We start from the raw sequence: 11,925 nt of genomic DNA on the forward strand, positions 1-11,925 counted from the left end.
TGAGCTGCGCCTGGACAGGTGAGCTGCACTTGGACAGGTGAGCTGCTCCTGGGCAGGTGAGCTGCTCCTGGGCAGGTGAGTGACAGAGAACAGAATACCTGTGGATCATCTGTTTTGATGTGACAAGTGACAGCAGAGGAAATACACAGACTGTAAATCAGGGCTATTCAACTGGCGGCCCGCGAGCCACTTCTGGCCTGCAGGTGACTTCAGTCCAGCCGACCAATGAGTTCATAATTTCTGGGAGGGGTGTTGCGTTTTGGGTTTGGGTTCTGTTTACTGCATTTATGATTCAATGCAATAAAATAAACAAATTTAAATGGTAACAGATCATTGTAGTACTTGGTTTATTACACAGTGACTTTAATTCCTTATGTCCGACTCCAGAGCTGCTGGCTCAGAAACTGTGACCCCCTGAGAAGTTTAGTTGAATAGCCCTGCTGTAAAGAGATAGATTATTTATTTGTTTTTGTATTTATTTAATCTTTATTGATCCAACTAGTCTCATTAGCCACGTTTACATGGACGTAAGTAATTGGATTAAACAGCCATTCAGAATAAAATGCATCACGTAAACGCCCCATTCAGATTATTCTGACGTGATTCAGCTCGATCCGAATTAATTTGTAATCCGATTGAGAAGGGGTGGTTTATGCCGATTCATTATCTGAACGGTGTGCATGTAAACACTTAATCTGATCATCTTATTCTGATTGTGGAAAACTGACCTGACTGCGCATGTGCGACATATGTCAACCTCATGTATTTCTGCCTGGCTAGATGCTAGCATGTTGGGGAAGCAAAATTGGTCGTGAGCGACACATCTCTACTAGAAACTTTGAAAGAGCTCAAAATGATTGAACTCCTTGCTTCGCCTGTAGCTCAGTCAGGTCTCTCTTGTAAATGAGTCCCCGAGGCTCAATGGGATTAACCTGAATAAATAAAGGTTAAACGAAAAGGGGAGTGCAGTAACGTCTCCACCGTCATTAAAACCTAGCGCGGGTCCATTTTGGGCGCCCAGGTTTGTTTATGTTCATCACGTAAGTAGAACTACTTCTTTGTTTTTTAAGGAAAGTTTACCAGTCTGTCATGTCAGTACTTGTATTCTGAGTAAAAGCTTGTAAACGCTCGTCATGATCGGATTGTGCCCGTGTAAATGATACATTTGGATTATGTAATCTAAATACATTTCAATACGATCAAAGAATTTTGTGCATGTAAACATAGTGAGTGAGTCATGAGGACTCATTTTCAAGAGAGACCTGTTTGGGAGAAGATGGTGGGGGTTAAAAGCCTTGCTCAAGGGCCCAGAGTGGGGCAAATGAGGGTGGAGGCAGGTGTGGGTGCTTCACCTTTTCTACCCACATTTTGATGTTGGTCCGGGAAGTCTAACAGGTGACCTTCCAATCACAGGCCCACCTTTTCTAACCTCTGCGCCACCGCTCCCTTATTAATTATTAATCCCAGAGAGGAAATGTGAGGCATCCAGTAGCATTTGCTAAAAGTTAGAATACAAAAAAAAATAAATCATAATACACAAAATCAAAAAAAGACAAACATGCAAATGCACAAGATAGTAGGCGGTAGCACATTCATGATGAATTTATATGTGTATACACATACATACACACACACACAGGGGGATATGGTTTAAAGTGTCCGGGGTGCTGCAGATTTACGAGGCTCTATTTTTACTGTATGGGGAGGAGTTGAACATTCTGATGGATTGAGGGACAAAGGACTTCCTGAATATGTCTATGGAGCAGGGCTGGGCCAGAAGTCTACCACTGAAGGACCTCCTCTGCTTTATGATGGCGCCATGCAGAGGATGGTCAGCATTGTCCATGATGGACAGCAGCTTACTGAGGCCTAAGTTCTCTGCCACTGACTCCAGCTCTGTTCCCAACACAGAACCAGCGTTCCTCACCAGCCTGTCGAGTCGCCCTGCGTGTCTCCTCTTAACTCTGCCTCCTTAACAAACAGCAGCACAAAAGAGAACACTGGCTACCACAGACTGGTAGATCATCAGCAGTAGTTTCCTGCAGACACTGAAGGACCCCAGTCTCCTCAGGAAGTAGACCCTGCTCTGACCCTTCCTGTAGAGGGAGTCCGTGTTCACTGACCAGTCCAGCCTGTCATCCAGTTGTATGCCCAGAGGTTTGTAGGTCCTGACCACCTCCACATCGAACCCCTCCATTGAGATGGGCTGCAGGGTAGGCCCAGACCTTCTGAAGTCCACTGCCATTTTCTTTGTCTTACTGATGTTCAGCTGTAGATGGCTGGATTTGCACCATGCTACAAAGTCCTCAACCAGGGTCCGGTACCCCTCATTCTGTCCATCCTGCACATTCCACACAAATCTGCACAAATAAGACAGAACATCAGGTGTTTCTGCTGAGCTCATCTGTGGTCACATTACCTGTCCTCTCCCCTGACTTCTGTCCTCAATTTGTCCCTCAGGTGGACTTTCCTACATCATCCTTTGAGGTGTGCTTCAGCACCCCCCGTCCTGCAGACTTCTGTCCTCAGTACGACTTCAGCCGATTGGACTCCACTAGTCAGGTCCAACTCCAGGACGTCCTCCACAAGAAGGCTGTCTTCTGGTCAGACACCCTCACACACTACGCTAGTTCACACTGATGTACACTCTACACAAAACAGATACACACAAATACACAATATATTGTTGTTTTTCAGTCATTCGTGTAAATTTAATGTCGTTTTGTGTTGTTTTTGTGGTGATCCAGTGTTATTCCCGTGATTTTACCATGTTTTCCTCGTGTCGTGTTTTTGCAGGCTGACGTCGGAGGACAAACGTTTGTTGTGGGAGAAGAAGGCCTTTTGTCAGTCGGAAAGCGGGGCACTGCCTTTGGTCCTCGCCAGCGCCCCCTGCTGGCAGTGGGCTTGTCTACCTGAAATCTACGCTCTGCTCCGTCAGTGGGCGTGTCTGGGTCACCTGGACGCTCTGGGACTGCTGCACGCCTCGTATGTGCTTACCTGTCTGCATTAAGCCAATAATAACGTTTACACTTATTGACAAACAACAAACAGTGTTTACGTCCAGAACAAACACATCTGAACTTTTTACATCCATCATCCATCCGTCATCTGGTTCTGGACTCAGGTCTTGGGGGCAGCAGCATAAGCAGGGAGGTCCAGACATATCTCTCTGCAGCCACTTCTTCCAGCTCTTCTGGGAGGACTCCAAGGTGTTCCCAAACCGAGAGACGTAGTCTTTCCAGCATGTCCTGGATCTTCCCCAGGGTCTCCTCCCAGTCGGACATGTTGGCATCCAACTGCACTTCTCACCGTATATCCAAGAGCGAGTCCAGCTACCCTGAAGAGAAAACTCATTTAGACCTCCAGTATCCGTGATCCTGTTCTTTCAGTTACTACCCAGAGTTCTTGACCATAGGTGAGGGTAGGAACATAGTAATGATTTAGTAATGTAGTAATGATAAACAAAGAGCTTTTCCCTACAGCTTAGCTCCCTTAGCACCACAACGGGCAGGAACAACGTCCGTAATACTGCTGAAGCTGCACCAATCCATCTGTTGATCTCCCGCTCTAATCTTTTCTCATTTGTGAACAGAATCCTGAGATACACGAATTCCACTTGAGACAGAACCTCCCCCCATAGAGCTGCAATTTTTGGCCTGAGCCCCCGCTCGACACGACCTGAAATTCGGGACATGTTGTGTTAAAATTAAGTGCTTGATGGCCGGGTCGGTGTCAGGCTCGGGCTTTTGATGCGGTTTTAATTGCGCATGTGGCCCCGCCTGCCCTTTGCTCTTATCACACATCTGAGGATTTTCAATTGACCCACAACAAGCGACGTGATGGAGCTGGAAAGTGTTAAAACAAAAGCTAAAAACATGAGAACTCACTCTACAAAGCCAGCACAGTGAAACCTGCTGATGTGTGTCAGGTCAGAACAATTAGTAATTGTTAGTGGAAGACCACGAGAAGGGAAACGTGTCAGGAGACGGAGGGAGAAGAGGAAAGTCAAGAGTGTAGGACTGAGGATAGAAAACCTAGATTTAGGGAAACTGACAGGCAAAGGTAGGCTGGCATGATGCAGAGACGGAAAGTTGTGGAAGCTAGACAGACAAAAGTTGACTGTTACTAACAGTATGGTTTCATGCTAAAAAAGAACACCACAGACACCATTTTTGCTTTAATGATGCTAATGGAGAAGTGCAGAGAGGCTCAGAAATAACTTTGTTGTGTCTTTGTGGATTTAGAATCTAAAATTGAACTCAAGAGTCAAAGGTCAGAACATAAAAGTTGTGTCTTCCCGTGTGCCTCAGATTCCCAGATCAGGAGTTGAGGAGGACAGCGGTCCAGTGGATGGACTCTATTTCTGACCCAGAGCTGCTGGACTTCCTGCCTCAGCTGGTGCAGGTAACACTGCAGAAAAGCTGCCTGACAAACTGAACTTTATTGTTTCTGGACTGAATTCCAGAGAAAGCAGGGAGGGTTAGGGTCTGTACAATTCACAAACACTAAAACAGAATCTCTGCAGATAATCTCATTCAGTTCTTGTGTTGCTGCTGCGCTGGGACCAGATGGTTAAAAACTGTTCTCTGTCTTAGGCACTGAAGTATGAGTGTTACCTGGACAGTTCTCTGGTCCGGTTCCTCCTTCGGAGAGCCATCGGGGACATTCGGATTGCACACTACCTCTTCTGGTGAGCTGCTGCTACGTCATTGCATAAACACAAACACTGGTCTTTAATTCTTGTGTTCTTGTCCATTCATGAACAGGCAGAAATCCATCCGTTAACCAGTCTCTTCTCCGCCTTAGGCTGCTGAAGGATAACCTGCAGGACAGTCAGTTCAGCGCTCGGTACCAGCACCTCCTGGCTGCTCTGCTTTGCTGTGTAGGTCGAGCTCTGAGAGAGGAGTTTGACCGTCAGTGCTGGCTTGTCTCCATCCTTACAAAGGTGGCTCAGAGAGTTCGGGATGCCACGCCATCCAGCAGGCAGGTGGGTCTGATGTTCAGTTAGTGACGATCAGTACAAGAAGTTAATCCTTATTGTTTTTAGTTAAAGAAGAAAAATAGTTTCAGGATATTTCAGGATTTGTAGATGTGCTAGTGTAGATTCTAAGTTATCCAGGTCATGAAGAATCTGAAACAAAAATAAAAAACAAAGCAATTAGATTTCTATTCTGTATTTAAAGACGTTGCATTTTCCATCCAGGGGATTTAACAGTTTTACAGTTCTTAAATCAGAAAGGCTCCTTGGATCTCTAAAGATTTGGTTGAAGCAATGGAGGGAGATATTTTGAAGGAAGTGGGCATGATCGTTCGGAGAAAGTGAGTTTCGTCATTCGGAGGAAGCAAGCTCCATCACTCTAAGAAAGTAAGCGTGATGGTTCAGAGGAATTGAGCGTGATCGGTCGGAGAAAGTGCCAACGATTGTTCTGAATTGTTCGGAGGAAGTGAGTGTGATCATAAGAGCCATTCTGAGGAAGTGAGCCAAATCATTCTGAGTTGTTCGGAGGAAGTAAGTGCGATGTTCGGATGAAGTGGGTGCGATCGTCAGTCATTCAGAGGAAGTGAACGTGATCGGTTGGAGGAAGTAAATGCGACCATTTGAAGGAAGTGAATGCAATCGTTTGGAGGAAGTAAATGCGATCATTCGAATCAAGCGAGCATGATTGCTTGGAGGAAGTGAGCGTGATCATTTGAAAGAAGCAAGTGTGGTCGTCTGAGTTGGTCAGAGGAAGAAAGAGCATTGTTGGAAGTAAGTGAGCGTGATAGGTCAGAAGTGAACACAATCTGTCGGAGGAAGTGAGCGCGATCATCTGAGTCTGTCAGAGGAAGAAAGCGTGATCATTTGAAGGGAGTGAGCATAATCGGTTGGAGGAAGAAAGCGCGATCAGTTGGAAGTGAGCACGATCTGCCAGAGGAAGTGAGCGCAATCGGTTGGAGGAAGTGAGTGTGATCGGATGGAGAAAGTGAGCTTGGTCGGAGGAAGCAAGTGTGATTGGTTGGTGGAAGTGAGCACGATTGTTCGAAGGAAGTGAGCGCGATCAGTCAGAGGATGTGAGCATGATCGGTCGGAGGATGTTAGCAGTATCATTCGGAGGAAGTGTGCTCGATGGTTCAGAGGAAATCAGTGCGACTGGTCACAGGAAGTTGGCACGATCTGTCGGATGACGTGAGCACAATCGTTTGGAGGAAGTGAGTGTGATCATTCGGAGGATGTGAACGCAATCGGTCAGAGGATTTGAGCGCGATTTGTTGTATAATGTTTGTTAGCAGGATCGTTTGGAGGAAGTGAGTGCTATCGTTCAAATGAAGTGAGCTAGATAGTTTGGAGGAAGTGAGCGCAATAGGTTGCAGGAAGTGAGTGTGATCTTTCAGGGGAAGTGAACGTGATTGGTCGGAGGAAGTGAGCGCGATTGGTCGGAAGTGAGTACAGTCTGTCGGATGAAGTGAGCACAATCGTCGGAGTCGGTTGAAGGAAGAAAGCACGATAGGTTGGAAGTGAGCATGATCTGTCAAAGAAAGTGAGCGTGATCGTTTGGAGGAAGTGAGCGTGATCAGTTGGTGGAAGTAAGTGCAATAATTTTGAAGGAAGTGAGCGCAATTGCTTGGAGGAAGAAAGTGCGATGGTTTGAAGGAAGTGAGCACGATTGGTTGGAGAAAGAGAATGTGATCGTTCAAAGGAAGACGTGCTTAATTTGAGCCGGATCCTGCCAGAACAAGATCCGGGAACTCTCTCATTTTTGACTGCTCAAATCCGACAACTCAAATCTCCGCCCCTAAAAGTCCAAAGTCATTGCGCATTTTTATTTTGATTATTTATTAAAGATACAACAAGAGGAGATGTTGCCCAGTCTGTGGAGTGGATGTTCCAGCTGCACCACACTCCTGCCCAGCAGAGACGCGGACTGCATGTCCCTCGGGGAGCGTCTTCATCCACCTTCAGCTGTGCGCCCTACAGACTTTACGCACAGCGTCTCCAGACAGCTCTGCAGGACGTGCACACAATGCACAATCATTTGGAGGAAGTGAGCACGATCATAGAATGGGAACGTAATCAGTCAGAGGATGTGAGCGCGATTGGTAGTAGGATGTAAGCATGATTGTTCGGAGGAAATAAGTGCGATCGTTCGGAGGAAGTGAGCTCGATAGTTTGAAGAAAGTGTGCGCCATTGGTCAGAGGAAGTGAGTGCGATTTTTTTAAGGAAGTGAACACGATCGTTTGGAGGAAGTGAGAGAGATCGTCAGAGTCTGTTGGAGGAAGTGAGTGCAATCATTCGGAGGAAGTGAGCACGATCGTTTGGAGTCATGGAATTTTTCAGTCATGAAACATTTTCCTGAGCTGTAGTCACCAGTGTCCTGCAGAAGATAGTCACACCTCAGAGGCTTGACACTGTGTGTTTATTTATTTGTTTGTGTGTGTTGTTCAGTGTATCCTCAGAGACAGTCTGGAGGACTTAAAACAATTCTTCACAATGAACAGCAGCTGCAGACTTCCTCTCAACCCAGCGCTGCTCGTCACAGGAATCAACATTCAGGTAAGTGTAACATGCAGACCAACTCACCTGAACTGAGACCAGAACTGCATCGTGGACCATCAACATCTGGATTAACCTGGTCTCAGCTTAAAGTTTTGGGACTAGTTAGTAGGATTTGAGTGAGAACGATTTCTGAAAATGTTGTTTGATTCCAGACTTCAAACAGAACAATTCGATCATTTATGTTTTCTGACTGCAGGCAGATCCAGAAAACAGTTCTTCAGAACATTTCTCAGATCACATTGGGTTTATGTTCCATCAGGTTCCATCAGAAAGTATTGACCAAATGTTCTGACTGATAACAGAATCTAAACTTCCTTAAAAAGTTTCACCAAAACATGAGAGAATGGTCAGAGGAGAACCTGAGGTAGAACCAGAACCAACAGAACCATATTCACGTCCTGACTGCTTTGTTTGTTTTCAGTCATGTTCCTTCTTCAACTCCAACGCCGTCCCTCTCAGGCTGTCCTTTCAGAACCTGGACCCTCTGGGAGACCACATCAATGTCATCTTCAAGGTAATACCTGTCCTCACTCAGGTGAGCTGACACCTCGTGACCTTTCAAAACTAACGTGTCTGTCTCCGTCCAGTCAGGAGACGACCTGCGACAGGACATGCTGACCCTGCAGATGATCCGCATCATGAACAAGATCTGGATACAGGAGGGTATGGACATGAGGATGGTCATCTTCAAATGCTTCTCCACGGGCAGAGGACGAGGTGAGGACAGACAGGGACACACCTGCCTGCATGTGTATACCTGTTTTTTATTTGTAGAACAGGCATTTAATGGGTGGACACTCCTGTAGGATATGGTTTAGTTTCCAGGTGAGTCTGTAAGCTCTGTTTCTGTCCCACCTGTCCCCAGGTATGGTAGAGATGATTCCTCATGCCGACACTCTGAGGAAGATCCAGGTGGAACACGGAGTCACAGGATCATTCAAAGACCGAACTTTGGGCGACTGGCTGCAGAAACACAACCCTACAGATGAGCAGTATGACAAGGTAACACATACACACAAATGCACACACACACACAGGTGAGTGTCTTACCTGTCTCAAGTTTCTCAAAGTTTAGATTTGAATCTTGATATCCACAAACAGGAGTCTGATAAAGTCATGTTTTACACGTAGAAGCACTGCTGTTTGCCGAGTTGAAGGCTTTTACTGCAAAGCTTTCCAGCTTTAGGAGGAAGCTGAAACTTGAACGAACGCCTCTGTGTGCTGTTCCACCTGTCAGGCAGTGGAGAACTTCATCTACTCGTGTGCCGGCTGCTGCGTGGCCACCTACATCCTGGGAATTTGTGACCGCCACAACGACAACATCATGCTGAAAACCAGCGGTCACATGTTCCACATCGACTTCGGGAAGTTTCTGGGACATGCGCAGATGTTCGGGAACATCAAGCGGTGAGGGGCTGTCCATGTGCTCCACTCATACCTGCTGACGGTTTGTTGAGTCAGCATTGACCTCTGATGTGACCCGGCAGGGACCGCGCCCCCTTTGTCTTCACCTCTGATATGGCATATGTCATCAACGGAGGAGACAAACCGTCCAGCCGATTCCACGACTTTGTAGATCTGTGCTGCGAGGCGTACAACATGATCCGCAAGCACACACACCTGTTCCTCAACCTGCTGGGCCTGGTATGTAGAACTCACACTTACCTGGTGTTACAGGTTACACTTTACACACTTTACACTCTGTGTTAATTTACAGACTTTATACTGTACTTAACACACTTTACACACTGTGTTAGTTTACAGACTTTACAGTTTACACATTTTACACTCTGTGATAATTTACAGACTTTATACTGTTCTTTACACACTTTATGCACTGTTAGTTTACAGACTTTACACTTTACACTGTGTAAGTTTACAGACTTTACACTTTACACACTGTTAGTTTACAGACTTTACACTTTACACACTGTGTTAGTTTACATACTTTACACACTGTTAATTTACACACTTTGCACATTGTTAGTTTACAGACTACACTTTATGCACTCTGTTAGTTTACAGACTTTACCCTTTGCATACTTTACACACTGCGTTAGTTTACAGACCACACTTTACACACCTCACACACTGTATTAGTTTACAGACTTTACGGTTAACAGTTTGTACACTACACAGTTCAGAGAACACAGTTAAGTTCATTTAAAGTTCAATTTCAGGTCTCTTGTAAAATGAGTCCCCAAGGCTCAGTGGGATTAACTTGTTTAATTACAGGTTGAATGAAAAAAGTTATCTTGAGACAGTTCACATTAAAATTTGTGTTTGTGACAACTGTACAGGAGAATTTTACCTGTCCAGCTCAGAACTGATTCATTAAGTAAAATTTAGAGTACTAGTCATAAAATCAGTTTCGCATAAAATTTAGGATGAAAGACTTTACACTCTCTTAGATTTGACTTTGTTTCCGTGCGCTCAGATGTTGTCCTGTGGAATTCCTGAACTTTCTGATCTGGATGATCTGAAATACGTCTACGATGCTCTGAGACCTCATGAGTCCGAGGCCGACGCCACCATGTACTTCACCAGGTATACATCCACAGACTCACCTGCGTCTCTCACCCACAGGGACCTCTCACCTTGAGATGTATTTCGTATAATTTCTTTAATGAAAATTTGAAGTTGTAGCAAACTGAATAAACTGAGGATGACATCACCACTCTGTGGATGTAGGCGGAGCTTTACTGTTAGGAGTGCAGCAAACCTTTTTAGAGGCGGAGCTTTGCTGTTGTTGTTAGCTTATCCTATAGATTAAAACAGCTTGATATGAACACAGTTATTTATTTCAGTAAATGAGCAGGAATCAAACCATCAGCTCCTCTAATGGTCTGTGTTCTCCAGGTTGATTGAGTCCAGTCTGGGCAGTGTCGCCACCAAACTGAACTTCTTCATCCACAATCTGGCTCAAATGAAGTTCACCTCATCAGAGGATCGGCCCACGCTGTCGTTTGCTCCCAGAGTCCACACTGCAAGGAGTGATGGCATTATCAAGAACCTGTACATCTGCAAATACATCCGCACCGCCACCACTGGCAAGGGCTATGTGAGTACTGACCCATCACCTAAAGTTTAAAATCATACGTTTGCATACATCTGACAGAAGAACCTGTCAGAAAGATCTTCAACTTGCACTTCCATGAGAGCTTTGACCACATCCAAGCTGAGGTGGGGGACATTGAGTCAGAGTTTACCATGTTCCGCGCCTCAGTTGTTGAGGTGGCTGCCTTGAGCTGTGGCCGCAAGGTTGTCGGCGCTTCTCGGGGTGGCCATCCATGATCTCTGTCTTGGACACCCCGGGTTAGGGAGTCTGTCAAGCTGAAGGAGGAGTCTTTTCTGACCTTGTTGGCTGGTGGGACTCTGGAGGCATCTGAGGAGTACCAGAGGGCCAAGCGGTCCACAGCCTTGACTGTTCAAAGATTCAAGATTCTTTGTCCTTCGTGGTGGAACAAAACTGTGTACACAGGGTCCCAGTTACATCCAACAAAATTATTAAAATGTAGAAGAAAAACAGTAATAAGATCTAAGATATGAACTAAGAAAAACGTTAACTAAAATCACACTAAGCACTAGTAGCATAAAAACAATACGCCGAACAGCAGCACGAACATGAGTCTGTGTGAGCAGATGAGTAGGAATAAACACAGCAACATGAAACAGATCAGCAGCAACATGATGTGATTTTTCAGTGATTATCCTGGTTAGAGATTCATGAGTCTAACAGGCAACAGGCAGTTGCTGAGGCAAAAGCTCAGATATGGGAGGAATTTGGTGATGCCTTGGATAAAGACTCTCGGTCGGCTCCAAGGAGATTCTGGCAAACCATCAGGCGGCTGAGGAGGGGAAAGCAGCTCTTTACTAACACTGTCTTCAGTGAAGGTGGGGTGCTGTTTACCTCAACCAAAGACCCACTGAGCGAGGTGAAAGTTTCTACAGAAAAAAGAAACAGCTGAAAAACACTCCTGATTGTTTATGTGTGTCTCTATTGTGTTTGTGCATCAGACGTTTGTGGTGAAAGTAGAGCGCGAGGGACAGCAGGAGGTCCAGCTTGTTCAGAGAACATTTGAGGAGTTTCAGGAACTACACAGCAAACTGCGGCTTGTTTTCCCCTCATCCAAACTGCCCAGGTACACACAAGTACATACAAGTACATACAAATACACATTTAAACTGGAGACACACAACTACACACATAATTGTTGGTACAATATCAAACAACACAATGTCTACAACTCAGCCTTATTTCACCCAAAAACAACACAAATATAATGAGACTGTGTTCCAGGTGTAGTTCAGGTGTATTTAATGTGTACTCCAGGTGTAGTTCAGGTGTATTTAATGTGTACTCCAGGTGTAGTTCTGGTGTATTTAATGT

General features: G+C 45.4%; 1 protein-coding gene across 1 annotated transcript in view; it reads left to right on the forward strand.

Moving 5' to 3' along the window:
- pik3c2b (phosphatidylinositol-4-phosphate 3-kinase, catalytic subunit type 2 beta) overlaps nucleotides 1–11,925 on the forward strand; it is a 40,895-nt gene that overhangs the window by 25,499 nt on the left and 3,471 nt on the right. The window contains exons 15-28 of the mRNA XM_037679722.1: nucleotides 2,461–2,603; nucleotides 2,797–2,985; nucleotides 4,311–4,404; nucleotides 4,596–4,690; nucleotides 4,807–4,987; nucleotides 7,425–7,532; nucleotides 7,957–8,049; nucleotides 8,123–8,252; nucleotides 8,401–8,537; nucleotides 8,773–8,942; nucleotides 9,023–9,179; nucleotides 9,973–10,082; nucleotides 10,395–10,596; nucleotides 11,553–11,677. Coding sequence (XP_037535650.1) covers nucleotides 2,461–2,603; nucleotides 2,797–2,985; nucleotides 4,311–4,404; nucleotides 4,596–4,690; nucleotides 4,807–4,987; nucleotides 7,425–7,532; nucleotides 7,957–8,049; nucleotides 8,123–8,252; nucleotides 8,401–8,537; nucleotides 8,773–8,942; nucleotides 9,023–9,179; nucleotides 9,973–10,082; nucleotides 10,395–10,596; nucleotides 11,553–11,677 — 1,934 coding nt within the window. The remainder of the gene's footprint in view (nucleotides 1–2,460; nucleotides 2,604–2,796; nucleotides 2,986–4,310; nucleotides 4,405–4,595; nucleotides 4,691–4,806; nucleotides 4,988–7,424; nucleotides 7,533–7,956; nucleotides 8,050–8,122; nucleotides 8,253–8,400; nucleotides 8,538–8,772; nucleotides 8,943–9,022; nucleotides 9,180–9,972; nucleotides 10,083–10,394; nucleotides 10,597–11,552; nucleotides 11,678–11,925) is intronic.

Source organism: Nematolebias whitei, chromosome 7, assembly GCF_014905685.2.
Source record: "Nematolebias whitei isolate Nwh7 chromosome 7, NemWhi1, whole genome shotgun sequence".
NCBI lineage: Eukaryota > Metazoa > Chordata > Actinopteri > Cyprinodontiformes > Rivulidae > Nematolebias > Nematolebias whitei.